The sequence below is a fragment of the Pseudophryne corroboree genome, chromosome 8 (assembly GCF_028390025.1).
Source record: "Pseudophryne corroboree isolate aPseCor3 chromosome 8, aPseCor3.hap2, whole genome shotgun sequence".
Taxonomy (NCBI): Eukaryota; Metazoa; Chordata; class Amphibia; order Anura; family Myobatrachidae; genus Pseudophryne; species Pseudophryne corroboree.
Window position 1 is genome coordinate 387,878,570 of NC_086451.1, and position 15,205 is coordinate 387,893,774.

Here is a 15,205-nt window from a genome sequence, read left to right on the forward strand (position 1 = left end):
TGTAGGAATCGACCCAGTTGAATTTCCTCCGTCGAGCCTTACTGGCCTCGCACCACGCAACATATTTTCGCCAAATGCGGTGATAATGTTTTGCGGTTACATCCTTCCTGGCTTTGATCAGGATAGGGATGACTTCATCCGGAATGCCTTTTTCCTTCAGGATCCGGCGTTCAACCGCCATGCCGTCAACGCAGCCGCGGTAAGTCTTGGAACAGACAAGGTCCTTGCTGGAGCAGGTCCCTTCTTAGAGGTAGAGGCTACGGATCCTCCGTGAGCATCTTTTGAAGTTCCGGTTACCAATTCCTTCTTGGCCAATCCGGAGCCACTAATATAGTGCTTACTCCTCTCCATCTTATCAATCTCAGTACCTTGGGTATGAGAGGCAGAGGAGGGAACCCATACACTGATTGGTACACCCACGGTGTTACCAGAGCATCTACAGCTATTGCCTGAGGGTCCCTTGACGTGGCGCAATACCTGTCGAGTTTTTCCCAACGGTTTATAATCATGTGGAAGACTTCTGGGTGAAGTCCTTACTCTCCCGGGTGGAGGTCGTGCTGAGGAAAACTGCTTCCCAGTTGTCCACTCCCGGAATGAAAACTGCTGACAGTGCTATCACATGGTTTTTCGCCCCGCGAAGAATCCTTGCAGCTTCTGCCATTGCCCTCCTGCTTCTTGTGGCACCCTGTCTGTTTACGTGGGTGACTGCCGTAATGTTGTCCGACTGGATCAACACCGGCTGACCTTGAAGCAGAGGTCTTGCTAAGCTTAGAGCATTGTAAATGGCCCTTAGTTTCAGGACATTTATGTGAAGTGATGTCTCCAGGCTTGACCATAAGCCCTGGATATTCCTTCCCTGTGTGACTGCTCCCCAGCCTCGCAGGCTGGCATCCGTGGCCACCAGGACCCAGTCCCGCATGCCGAATCTGCGGCCCTCTAGAAGATGAGCACTCTGCAACCACCACAGGAGGGATACCCTTGTCCCTGGTGACAGGGTTATCCGCTGAAGCATCTGAAGATGCGACCCGGACCATTTGTCCAGTAGGTTCCACTGGAAAGTCTTGCGTGGAATCTGCCGAATGGGATTGCTTCGTAGGAAGCCACCATTTTTACCCAGAACCCTTGTGCATTGATGCACTGAGACTTGGTTCGGTTTTAGGAGGTTCCTGACTAGCTCGGATAACTCCCTGGCTTTCTCCTCCGGGAGAAACACCTTCTTTCTGGACTGTGTCCAGGATCATCCCTAGGAACAGAAGACAAGTCGTCGGAACCAGCTGCGATTTTGGAATATTGAGAATCCAATCGTGCTGCCGCAACACTACCTGAGGTAGTGCTACACCGATCTCCAACTGTTCCCTGGATCTCACCCTTATCAGGGAATCGTCCAAGTAAAGGATAACTAAAATTCCCTTCCTTCTAAGGAATATCATCATTACGGTCATTACTTCAGTAAAGACCCGGGATGCCGTGGACCATCCCTACGGCTGCGTCTGAACTGATAGTGACAGTTCTGTACCATAACCTGAGATACCCTTGGTGAGAAGGGTAAATTTTGACATGAAGGTAAGCATCCTTGATGTCCCGAGACATCATGTAGTCCCCTTCTTCCAGGTTTGCAATCACTGCTCTGAGTGACTCAATTTTGAATTTGAACCTCTGTATGTAAGTGTTCAAAGATTTTAGATTTTAGATTTTAAAATCGGTCTCACCGAGCCGTCTGGCTTCGGTACCACAATAGTGTGGAATAATACCCCGTTCCCTGTTGCAGGAGGGGTACCTTAATTATCACCTGCTGGGAATACAGCTTGTGAATGGCTTCCAAAACTGCCTCCCTGTCAGCGGGAGACGTCGGTAAAACAGACTTTTGGAAACGGCGAGGGGAATACGTCTCGAATTCCAATTTGTACCCCTGAAATATTACCTGAAGGATCCAGGGGTCTACTTGCGAGTGAGCCCACTGCGCACTGAAATTCATTGAGAACGGGCCCCCACCGTGCCTGAACTTGTAAAGCCCTAGCGTCATACTGAGAGCTTGGCAGAGGCGGAAAAGGGTTTCTGTTCCTGGGAACTGGCTGATCTCTGCAGCCATTTTCCTCTCCCTCTGTCACGAGCAGAAAAGAGGAACCCTTTTGTCCGCTTGCCAACCAGGACTGCGCCTGATAATACGGCGTCTTATTTTGAGAGGCGACCTGGGGTACATTCCCTTTTTTTTTTTTTTTTTAAGGCAATACTTCCAAATGCCGTTTGGAATCCGCATCACCTGACCACTTTACTGGTATAATTGGACAACGCACTTATACTTGATGCCAGTCGGCAAATATTCCGCTGTGCATCATGCATATATAGAAATGCATCTTTTAATTGCTCTATAGGCAATAATATACTGTCCTTATCTAGGATATCAAATTTCCAGTCAGGGAATCCGACCACGCCAACCCAGCACTGCACATCCAGGCTGAGGCGATTGCTGGTCGCAGTATAACACCAGTATGTGTGTAAATACATTTTAGAACACCCTCCTGCTTTCTATCAGCAGGATCCCTAAGGGCGGCCATCTCCAGAGAGGGTAGAGCCCTTGTTCTTACAAGCGTGTGAGCGCCTTATCCCCCCTAGGGGGTGTTTCCCAACGCACCCTAACCTCTGGCGGGAAAAGGTATACTGCCAATAACTTTTTATAAATTATCAATTGTTATCGGGGGGAAACCCACGCATCATCACACACCTCATTTTATTTCTCAGATTCAGGAAAACTACAGGAAGTTTTTCCTCACCAAACATAATACCCCTTTTTTTGGTGGTATTTATATTATCAGAAGAGTGTAAACTTTTTCCATTGCCTCAATCATGCAATGTGTGGCCCTATTGGAAATCACGGTTGTCTCTTCACCGTCGACACAGGAGTCAGTATCCGTGTCGGCGTCTGTATCTGAGGTAACGGGCGCTTTAGAGCCCCTGTATGAGACGTCTGGACATGCACAAGCTGAGTAGCCGGCTGTCTCATGTCAACCACTGTCTTTTATACACAGCTGACACTGTCACGCAATTTCAACAGTACATCCACTCAGGTGTCGACCCCCCAGGGGGTGACAACACTATTACAGACACTCTACTCCGTCTCCTCATCATTTTTCTCCTCATACATGTCGACACAAACGTACCGACACACAGCACACACACAGGGAATGCTCTGATAGAGGACAGGACCCCACTAGCCCTTTGGGGAGACAGAGGGAGAGTTTGCCAGCACACACCAGAGCGCTATATATATACAGGGATAACCTTATATAAGTGTTTTTCCCTTTATAGCTGCTGTATTGTTTATACTGCGCCTAATTTGTGCCCCCCTCTCTTTTTTAACCCCTTTCTGTAGTGTAGTGACTGCAGGGGAGAGCCAGGGAGCTTCCCTCCAACTGAGCTGTGAGGGAAAATGGCGCCAGTGTGCTGAGGAGATAGGCTCCGCCCCTTTCTCGGCGTCCTTATCATCCGTTTTCTTGTATGTTTTGGCAGGGGTTAAATGCATCCATATAGCCCAGGAGTTATATGTGATGCATTTATTTTAGCCATAAAAGGTTTTCTATCGATTTATTGCGTCTCAGGGCGCTGCCCCCCCAGCGCCCTGCACCCTCAGTGACCGGAGTGTGAAGTGTGCTGAGAGCAATGGCGCACAGCTGCGGTGCTGTGCGCCTACCTTTATCTGAAGACAGGAAAGTCTTCTGCCGCCGATTTTTCCGGACCTCTACGCTCTTCTGGCTCTGTAAGGGGGCCGGCGGCGCGGCTCCGGTGACCCATCCAGGCTGAACCTGTGATCGTCCCTCTGGAGCTAATGTCCAGTAGCCTAAGAAGCCCAATCCACTCTGCACGCAGGTGAGTTCGCTTCTTCTCCCCTTAGTCCCTCGATGCAGTGAGCCTGTTGCCAGCAGATCTCACTGAAAATAATAAACCTAAACTAAAACTTTCACAAAGAGCTCAGGAGAGCCCCTAGTGTGCACCCTTCTCGTCGGGCACAGAAAATCTAACTGAGGCTTGGAGGAGGGTCATAGGGGGAGGAGCCAGTGCACACCAGGTGATCCTAAAGCTTTCTTTAGATGTGCCCTGTCTCCTGCGGAGCCGCTATTCCCCATGGTCCTTACGGAGTTCCCAGCATCCACTAGGACGTCAGAGAAATAATTGAATTCCCCCATAATGTTTTAGGCTGTGAATGACTGTTTATCAGATGGTTTTGCATTTCCCCTTCACTAGCTGATTAATGATGTAATTAGTTTCCATTTTGTTAGTGACTTTGGAATAAAGTGATGATGTACCTCATCTTTTGCTTGAAAGAGGAATTCTCTTCCATCTGTCGACCTACAAGAGGAAAATACATGTTTTTTTACATTTGGTAAAAATTCCCAAATAGCCTGGCTTTTAAATGATCGGTAAAGCTCTTACCTGAGCTTGAAGACAAACTTCTTTTTCTTGTACTCATTGGCCACCTCGCAGGAAGCTCTGTTGAGATTCAGCAGGGGTTCCCCTCCGTGTGTAGCCCCTGAACTCTGGCTCTTTGCGTCCTTATAGACCCCTAAGTCCCCTTTATTTAGCACACAGTACAGGTTTACCCAGGACCTTTGGGGGCCACAAAAAATAAGAATTTACTTACCGATAATTCTATTTCTCGGAGTCCGTAGTGGATGCTGGGGTTCCTGAAAGGACCATGGGGAATAGCGGCTCCGCAGGAGACAGGGCACAAAAAGTAAAGCTTTAGGATCAGGTGGTGTGCACTGGCTCCTCCCCCTATGACCCTCCTCCAAGCCAGTTAGAGACTGTGCCCGGACGAGCGTACATAATAAGGAAGGATTTTGAATCCCGGGTAAGACTCATACCAGCCACACCAATCACACTGTACAACCTGTGATCTGAACCCAGTTAACAGTATGATAACAGCGGAGCCTCTGAAAAGATGGCTCACAACAATAATAACCCGATTTTTGTAACTATGTACAAGTATTGCAGATAATCCGCACTTGGGATGGGCGCCCAGCATCCACTACGGACTCCGAGAAATAGAATTATCGGTAAGTAAATTCTTATTTTCTCTATCGTCCTAGTGGATGCTGGGGTTCCTGAAAGGACCATGGGGATAATACCAAAGCTCCCAAACGGGCGGGAGAGTGCGGATGACTCTGCAGCACCGAATGAGAGAACTCCAGGACCTCCTTAGCCAGGGTATCAAATTTGTAGGATTTTACAAACGTGTTTGCCCCTGACTAAATAACCGCTCGGCAAAGTTGTAAAAGCCGAGACCCCTCGGGCAGCCGCCCAAGATGAGCCCACCTTCCTTGTGGAATGGGCATTTACATATTTTGGCTGTGGCAGGCCTGCCACAGAATGTGCAAGCTGAATTGTATTACACATCCAACTAGCAATAGTCTGCTTAGAAGCAAAAGCACCCAGTTTGTTGGGTGCATACAGGATAACAGCAAGTCAGATTTCCTGACTCCAGCCGTCCTGGAAACATATATTTTCAGGGCCCTGACAACATCTAGCAACTTGGAGTCCTCCAAGTCCCTAGTAGGTGCAAGGCACCACAATAAGCTGGTTCAGGTGAAACACTGACACCACCTTAGGGAGAGAACTGGGGACGAGTCCGCAGCTCTGCCCTGTCCGAATGGACAAACAGATATGGGCTTTTTTGAGAAAAAACCACCAATGTGACACTCGCCTGGTCCAGGCCAGGGCCAAGATCATGGTCACTTTTCATGTGAGATGCTTCAAATCCACAGATTTGACTGGTTTTAAACCAATGTGATTTGAGGAATCCCAGAACTACGTTGAGATCCCACAGTGCCACTGGAGGCACAAAAGGGGGTTGTATATGCAATACTCCCTTGACAAAATTCTGGACTTCAGGAACTGAAGCCAATTCTTTCTGGAAGAAAATCGACAGGGCCGAAATTTGAACCTTAATGGACCCCAATTTGAGGCCCATAGACACTCCTGTTTTCAGGAAATGCAGGAAACGACCGAGTTGAAATTTCTTTGTGGGGCCTTCCTGGCCTCACACCACGCAACATATTTTCGCCACATGTGGTGATAATGTTGTGCGGTCACCTCCTTTCTGGCTTTGACCAGGGTAGGAATGACCTCTTCCGGAATGCCTTTTTCCCTTAGGATCCGGCGTTCCACCGCCATGCCGACAAACGCAGCTGCGGTAAGTCTTGGAACAGACATGGTACTTTCTGAAGCAAGTCCCTTCTTAGCGGCAGAGGCCATAAAACCTCTGTAAGCATCTCTTGAAGTTCCGGGTACCAAGTCCTTCTTGGCCAATCCGGAGCCATGAGTATAGTTCTTACTCCTCTACGTCTTATAATTCTCAGCACCTTAGGTATGAGAAGCAGAGGAGGGAACACATACACCGACTGGTACACCCACGGTGTTACTAGAACGTCCACAGCTATTGCCTGAGGGTCTCTTGACCTGGCGCAATACCTGTCCCGTTTTTTGTTCAGACGGGACGCCATCATGTCCACCTTTGGTATTTCCCAACGGTTTACAATCATGTGGAAAAAACTTCCCGATGAAGTTTCCACTCTCCCGGGTGGAGGTCGTGCCTGCTGAGGAAGTCTGCTTCCCAGTTTCCATTCCCGGGATGAAACACTGCTGACAGTGCTATCACATGATTTTCCGCCCAGCGAAAAGTCCTTGCAGTTTTTGCCATTGCCCTCCTGCTTCTTGTGTCGCCCTGTCTGTTTACGTGGGCGACTGCCGTGATGTTTTTCCCACTGGATCAATACCGGCTGACCTTGAAGCAGAGGTCTTGCTAAGCTTAGAGTATTATAAATTTACCCTTAGCTCCAGTATATTTATGTGGAGAAAAGTCTCCAGACTTGATCACACTCCCTGGAAATTTTTTCCTTGTGTGACTGCTCCCCAGCCTCTCGGGCTGGGCTCCGTGGTCACCAGCATCCAATCCTGAATGCCAAATCTGCGGCCCTCTAGAAGATGGGCACTCTATAACCACCACAGGAGAGACACCCTTGTCCTATATAGGGTTATCCGCTGATGCATCTGAAGATGCGATCCGGACCATTTGTCCAGCAGATCCCACTGAAAAGTTCTTGCGTGAAATCTGCCGAATGGAATTGCTTCGTAGGAAGCCACCATTTTTACCAGGACCCTTGTGCAATGATGCACTGTTTTTAGGAGGTTCCTGACTAGCTCGGATAACTCCCTGGCTTTCTCTTCCGGGAGAAACACCTTTTTCTGGACTGTGTCCAGAATCATCCCTAGGCACAGCAGACGTGTCGTCGGGATCAGCTGCGATTTTGGAATATTTAGAATCCACCCGTGCTGTTGTAGCAGTATCCGAGATAGTGCTACTCCGACCTCCAACTGTTCCCTGGACTATGCCCTTATCAGGAGATCGTCCAAGTAAGGGATAATTAAGACGCCTTTTCTTCGAAGAAGAATCATCATTTCGGCCATTACCTTGGTAAAGACCCAGGGTGCCGTGGACAATCCAAACGGCAGCGTCTAAAACTGATAGTGACAGTTCTGCACCACGAACCTGAGGTACCCTTAGTGAGAAGGGCAAATTTGGGACATAGAGGTAAGCATCCCTGATGTCCCCGGACACTATATAGTCCCCTTCTTCCTGGTTCGGTATCACTGCTCTGAGTGACTCCATCTTGATTTGAACCTTTGTAAGTGTTCAAAAATTTTTTTAGAATAAGTCTCACCTAGCCTTCTGGCTTCAGTACCACAATATAGTGTGGAATAATACCCCTTTTCCTTGTAGTAGGAGGGGTAATTTAATTATCACCTGCTGGGAATACAGCTTGTGAAATTTTTTCCCATACTGCCTCCTTGTCGGAGGGAGACCTTGGTAAAGCAGACTTCAGGAGCCTGCGAAGAGGAAACGTCTCTACATTCCAATCTGTACCCCTGGGATACTACTTGTAGGATCCAGGGGTCCTGTACGGTCTCAGCGCCATGCTGAGAACTTGTCAGAAGCGGTGGAGCGCTTCTGTTCCTGGGAATGGGCTGCCTGCTGCAGTCTTCTTCCCTTTCCTCTATCCCTGGGCAGATATGATCTTATAGGGACGAAAAGACTGAGGTTGAAAAGACGGTGTCTTTTTCTGCAGAGATGTGACTTAGGGTAAAAACGGTGGATTTTCCAGCAGTTGTCGTGGCCACCAGGTCCGATGGACCGACCCCAAAAAACTCCTCTTCCTTTATACGGCAATACACCTTTTTGCCGTTTGGAATCTGCATCACCTGACCACTGTCGTGTCCATAACATCTTCTGGCAGATATGGACATCGCATTTACTCTTGATGCCAGAGTGCAAATATCCCTCTGTGCATCTCGCATATATAGAAATGCATCCTTTAAATGCTCTATAGTCAATAAAATACTGTCCCTGTCAAGGGTATCAATATTTTTAGTCAGGGAATCCGACCAAGCCACCCCAGCTCTGCACATCCAGGCTGAGGCGATCGCTGGTCGCAGTATAACACCAGTATGTGTGTATATACTTTTTATGATATTTTCCAGCCTCCTGTCAGCTGGTCCTTGAGGACGGCCCTATCTATAGACGGTACCGCCACTTGTTTTGATAAGCGTGTGAGCGCCTTATCCACCCTAAGGGGTGTTTCCCAACGCGCCCTAACTTCTGGCGGGAAAGGGTATACCGCCCATAATTTTCTATCGGGGGGGAACCCACGCATCATCACACACTTTATTTAATTTATCTGATTCAGGAAAAACTACTGTAGTTTTTTCACATCCCACATAATACCCTCTTTTGTGGTACTTGTAGTATCAGAAATATGTAACACCTCCTTCATTGCCTTTAACGTGTGGCCCTAATAAGGAATACGTTTGTTTATTCACCGTCGACACTGGATTCAGTGTCCCTGTCTGTGTCTGTGTCGACCGACTAAAGTAAACGGGCGTTTTAAAACCCCTGACGGTGTTTTTTTGAGACGTCTGGACCGGTATATGTCGGCCGTCTCATGTCGTCAACCGACCTTGCAGCGTGTTGACATTATCACGTAATTCCCTACATAAGCCATCCATTCCGGTGTCGACTCCCTAGAGAGTGACATCACCATTACAGGCAATTGCTCCGCCTCCTCACCAACATCGTCCTCATACATGTCGACACACACGTACCGACACACAGCACACACACAGGGAATGCTCTGATAGAGGACAGGACCCACTAGCCCTTTGGAGAGACAGAGGGAGAGTTTGCCAGCACACACCAAAAACGCTATAATTATATAGGGACAACCTTATATAAGTGTTTTCCCTTATAGCATCTGTTTTATATATTTCTAACGCCAAATTAGTGCCCCCCCTCTCTGTTTTAACCCTGTTTCTGTAGTGCAGTGCAGGGGAGAGCCTGGGAGCCTTCCCTCCAGCCTTTCTGTGAGGGAAAATGGCGCTGTGTGCTGAGGAGATAGGCCCCGCCCCTTTTTCGGCGGCCTCGTCTCCCGCTTTTAACGGATTCTGGCAGGGGTTAAATATCTCCATATAGCCTCCGGAGGCTATATGTGAGGTATTTTTAGCCAAAATAGGTTTTCATTTGCCTCCCAGGGCGCCCCCCTCCCAGCGCCCTGCACCCTCAGTGACTGCCGTGTGAAGTGTGCTGAGAGGAAAATGGCGCACAGCTGCAGTGCTGTGCGCTACCTTTAGAAGACTGAGGAGTCTTCTGCCGCCGATTCTGGACCTCTTCTTACTTCAGCATCTGCAAGGGGGCCGGCGGCAAGGCTCCGGTGACCATCCAGGCTGTACCTGTGATCGTCCCTCTGGAGCTGATGTCCAGTAGCCAAGAAGCCAATCCATCCTGCACGCAGGTGAGTTCACTTCTTCTCCCCTAAGTCCCTCGTTGCAGTGATCCTGTTGCCAGCAGGACTCACTGTAAAATAAAAAACCTAAGCTAAACTTTTCTAAGCAGCTCTTTAGGAGAGCCACCTAGATTGCACCCTTCTCGGCCGGGCACAAAAATCTAACTGGCTTGGAGGAGGGTCATAGGGGGAGGAGCCAGTGCACACCACCTGATCCTAAAGCTTTACTTTTTGTGCCCTGTCTCCTGCGGAGCCGCTATTCCCCATGGTCCTTTCAGGAACCCCAGCATCCACTAGGACGATAGAGAAAGTGTTGGTATTAGCTAGTATGACACGGATTATACAAAACTTGTTCTAGAACAGTGGCATCCAACATGCAAGCCCTACAGATGCTGTGTCCTCCCTGCCAGTTTTTGCATGCTCTAATAGCAAAACTGTGGCAGGGAATGCTGGGATGTCTAGTTCCACAGCGGCTGGAGGAACGCATGTTGGCTGGCCCTCTTTTAGAACATCGAACTACCCACTACTGAAATGTATAGGCTATCTCCAACAAGTTTTACAGTTCTATATATAAATAATTTCCAGTTATTTCTTGATAATTGCCTCAGAAATTTGCTGGTTCTCAACCTCAGCCTTCAAATTTCCCCAGCAGGTCATGTTTTGTGGATTTCTGTCTATTAAAGCAGGTGGGATAATTACTGACCCAGCAAAACAGATCAGCTCACCTGTGCATGATTAAAGGAAGACACAAAACTGACCTGTGGGTGGTACTTGAGGACTGGAGTTGCTTCAATGTTATATACTGTATACCAGTTCTAGATGATTAAACCATAGCTCTGTTCCCTCAGTAGAACAACGTGCATGCCAGTGCTGCTTGTGTGTACCTGTTTGAGGCCTTTTTGCTGGGACCATCCAGCTCATGTTTCCTGAATAGGTATCCTTCCTGCTGTACTGTATGGGTGGGAGGTGGGGGAGGAGGTGCATTGCTCTGTGCTGGAGCTGAGCGGGATCTCCTTGCCTCACCCGGTGGTTGGTTTGGGTCTTTGGGTCGAGGTCTTCTCCTTGGCTTGGGTCTGTCTCGTGCTCTTGGCCGGTCAGGTCTTGTCGTTCTTTCTTGAAGTTTTTCCACACCATTGGGTAATCGTGCAGGAGAGTCGCGACTCTGCAATGGAGAGAGTGCAGTAGTGAGAATCTGCCGCTGCAGGACAAAACAATATAACATTGTCTTTGTGTAGCACATTGACGTTTACATTGATACACTGAGTACATACTTCAGGGTTGTTCTGCAATGCTTCTTTCTCCTGCAGCTGTTCTACAATGTCCGCAAGTGTTGCCTTCCTAGAGAAATATATGATCAGACCAACAATTACTTGTAATCTCCTAACACACAGACCTCATTACACAAACCTTCTTCCCCCTTCCTCATAAACAGGCAACAGGGCAAATCTTTCACCTTTCCCAATGGGCATATAGACATGGGAGCTAATTCTGAGTCAGGCGGATCTCTGTGCATGGAGGCATGTAGTGCCTGTTTGCATACAGCGCATATGAGAGATTACGCATTTCTCCGGAAGGGTCCACAGGTTATCCACAGGATAACATTGGGATATGATGAAGCGACAGCGGATTTGCACCAATCGGTCAAAGCTTTTCAGCCTCCCAGCATGCAACGGGCCCGTCCATATATCCTCCTGGCTCAGACAAATCAATTTTTTGTTTGGTGCAGCAGGAGCCGGACCATGGTCAATGGGCTACTGGTTTTTAGCAGCCATAAACTTTCTTATTTTATTTTTATAGTCTTAATATTTTTTTGAGTGATCTATCTAAACAGCATCTTATACGTACCTTAGAAAGAGTCGCTCCAACAACTCTCTCCGCCAGGCAGCGACAACGCTTACCCATGAGTACAATGCTGTTTCGGCGGGTGTCTGTGTTGGATATACTAGTAGGTCCAGCAGATGTTACCAGGCTGTGGCCGGATCACGGGGAGAAGGTAAGGCATCGGTTCCGCTTAGAGGGGGAATACGGACACAGCCGCATTGCTTTGGGAGGGGACTACTAAACAGTCGCTGACACGGCTACCACCTCAGGTGCACCACCGCTAGCCCTTAGGGATCATAAGCTCCAGGAGTAGTATGAGGCCGCGATCCCTAGGGTTGATGTCAGCAGTGGGGAGTCAGATGCTCTCCTGGTCGCCCCTCCCCCCCAGTTCAAGACCAGTTTCCTCCGAGTCTCCCGCCATGAACTATTTTCCCGCTTTCATCTGAGATGCTGTGTACTAAGGGACCCAGTCACAGCATAGGCGGCTGTGTGACTGGTGCGTCAGTGTTCACTTGGGCGACTGTGTTCACTATAGGTTCACGGAGCGGCAGTGTACACTAATAGCGTCTGGATCCACTCAGCGTTGGCAGACGTATTGATTGATCCTGGAAGCGGAGTAGGGCTCCCTGTATCCCACTCTACCGAGTATGGGTTATACAGCACTAAGTCTCTACCTTTTGAGTACGAATAGTTGGATAAGTGCATAATGCATACGAGTCTGATAATATTACTGTGGTGTCTTTCGCTATGTGTCTGAATACGGTTAAAACTTTTATAAAGGAATGCAGTAATATGTTTCTCCTACATACTTGAAATGTATCTGTAGTTGATTATGTGCTCATATTGCTTATTATACTAATGTATAACAGCTTCAACAGTAGCCGCTCGCAGAGCAGTTTGGCAACGTACATGGGGGGTCATTCCGAGTTGATCGCTAGTGAAAAATGTTCGCAGCGCAGCGATTAAGTGAAAAAGCGGCACTTCTGCGCATGCGTATGCGGCGCAGTGCGCACGCGCAACGTACTTTCACAACGGCCGATGTATTTTTACACAAGGTCTAGCGACGCTTTTCAGTCGCAATGCCAGCCGCAGAGTGATTGACAGGAAAGGGGAGTTTCTGGGTGTCAACTGACCGTTTTCAGGGTGTGTTAGAAAAAACGCAGGCGTGCCAGGGAAAACGCAAGCGTGGCTGGCCGAACGCAGGGCGTGTTTGTGACGTCAAATCCGGAACTGAACAGTCTGAAGTGATCGCAAGCTAGGAGTAGGTCTGGAGCCGCTCTGCGATCCTTTCGTTCGCACTTCTGCTTAACTAAAATACACTCCCAGAGGGCGGCGGCTTAGCGTTTGCACGGCTGCTAAAAACTGCTAGCGAGCGATCAACTCAGAATGACCCCCATGGAAAGTTGATTCAGAATCTAAAAAGGTTTTGGAGTCTTTACCTTTCGCTGGAGATATTCTTTTTGGTAAAGAATTGACAGATATTTTGGAGTCAGAAGCAGACTCCAAGAAAGTAAAGTTTCCTTCCACATACAAATTCAAACCTAAAGTTCCAGCTTTTCGGCCCTTTTGGTCTCAAGGAAAAGCTAAAGGGAAAAGTGATAGCAAACAGCCCTAATACAACAAGTCTGGAAAGACTAAAAAGCATTGGGCTACCTGAGGACCGGTTGGTAAAACAGAAAATAAGCCATCGGCCTGATGGTACGGGCCTCCAGCTGGGGGGTCGACTTCTTCAGTTTGCTCAGATCTGGCAGCAGTCTACAGCAGATGCCTGGGTGCAGGAAGCGGTATCTCTCGGTTATGCATTTGCCTTCAAGAAACACCCACCCGGTATCTCTCGGTTATGCATTTGCCTTCAAGAAACACCCACCTTGAAGGACTTTTTAGACCAGCCCATCTCGGGTACAGACAAAAGCCAGGGCTTTGCAAGAGGCAGTTCAGAAATTGCTTCAGTCAGGGGTAATCATTCCAGTTGCTCCTACACAACGAGGACAAGGTTTTTACTCCAATCTGTTTCTAGTTCAGAAGCCAAATGGGTCATTCCGGCCCATACTCAATCTCAAAGTGCTGAACAAGTACATTTGGGTACCTCGGTTTCATATGGAGACTTTACGTTCCATCATTTTGGCCATGGAGCCAGGGGATTATACAGTATTCCTGGATATCCAGGATCTTACCTACCTAGTTCCTATAGCACTGTCCCATCCAGGGCCGGTTCTAGCCCTTGTGGCGCCCCAGGTGAAAATAGGGGCGTGGCTTCATAAAGGGGCGTGGTCCGGTATGCCCCCTGTAGACTTGTGCCCCCTGTAGACTTGTGCTCCCGTTTGTGCCCCCTGTAGACTTGTGCCCCTGTTTGTGCCCCCTGTAGATTTGTGCCCCCGTTTGTGCCGCTTACATAAAAAAATAAAAATTAATTAATTAATACTCACCATCCCCGTTCCTGATTCCCGTCCGCTGCTTACCTCCATCTCCATCTCCGTCCGCCGCTCCTCTGATCTATGGGAGAGACGTCATGACGTCTCTCCCATAGCACAGCATAGACACTAGAGGTCAATTATGACCCCTAGTGTCTATGTGCCGCTCCTACAATGCCATGCAGTGCATCGCGCACTGCACAGCTGTGACTGCACAGCACCGGGGGGCACCACCAGTAGCGGATCTTGCTACGGCGGCGGCGCCCCGGGCAAAAATCCTGTGTGCAATTGGAGCAAGATCTGCTACTGGTCCCATCTGTGCTATCTCAGGTTCGCTCCGCTACTGGTCCCATCAGTGCTATCTCAGGTTTGCTATCCTCCAACAGCATTTTCAGTTCCAGGTCCTGCCTTTTGGGTTAGCCACAGCCAAAATTATGGTGGTAATGGCAGCTTATCTGTGCCAGCAGGGGATAAGAATTTGTCCATACCTCAACGATCTTTTAATCCTGCCACAGCCTCAGGAATTGCTCCTGTGTCATCTGCAACAGACAATAACGTGTCTGCAGAAGCACGGGTGGCTCATAAATTGGGCAAAATCGTCTCTGGTTCCGTCACAGCAGATTACTCACTTGGGGGCTATACTGGATTCAAGCCTTCAAAGAGTATTTTTACCTCTGAACAAGATATCCAAAGTTCGGTCAAGAATTCAGGAGCTGCTATACAGTCAAAGGGTATTCAATCACGCAGTAATGCGTGTGATGGGATTGATGGTGTCAACATTCAACATGGTGGAGTATGCTCAGTTCCACTCGAGGCCTCTGCAGTATCTGATCCTTGCCAAATGGAATGGGTTTCATCAGATGATAAAAACGCAGACTATGGTCCTTACGCTGGAAGTTAGGAGGTCATTAGCCTGGTGGCTACAGACATCCCATCTGGACAAAAGGAGACCCTTTTGGATATCAGATTGGGAAATTCTGACAACAGATGCCAGTCTCCAGGGCTGGGGAGCAGTGTCAGGAAGGTTTTGTTTCCAGGGGCAATGGACCAAGGAAGAAGGTTACCTGCCAATAAATATATTGGAATATAAGGCCATATACATGGCACCGATTCAGGCAAAGGATATCCTTCGGGGAAAACAAG

The 15,205-nt window shown here is 48.5% G+C and overlaps 1 protein-coding gene across 1 annotated transcript in view; it reads right to left on the reverse strand.

The window, feature by feature from the left end:
- The window catches only part of SPTBN4 (spectrin beta, non-erythrocytic 4), a 331,378-nt gene that overhangs the window by 15,792 nt on the left and 300,381 nt on the right, over positions 1–15,205 (reverse strand). Inside the window, exons 34-37 of the mRNA XM_063937686.1 lie at positions 11,102–11,168; positions 10,715–10,992; positions 4,429–4,602; positions 4,302–4,344 (exon numbers count right to left, since the gene is read on the reverse strand). Of these exons, the coding sequence (XP_063793756.1) occupies positions 4,302–4,344; positions 4,429–4,602; positions 10,715–10,992; positions 11,102–11,168 (562 nt within the window). The remainder of the gene's footprint in view (positions 1–4,301; positions 4,345–4,428; positions 4,603–10,714; positions 10,993–11,101; positions 11,169–15,205) is intronic.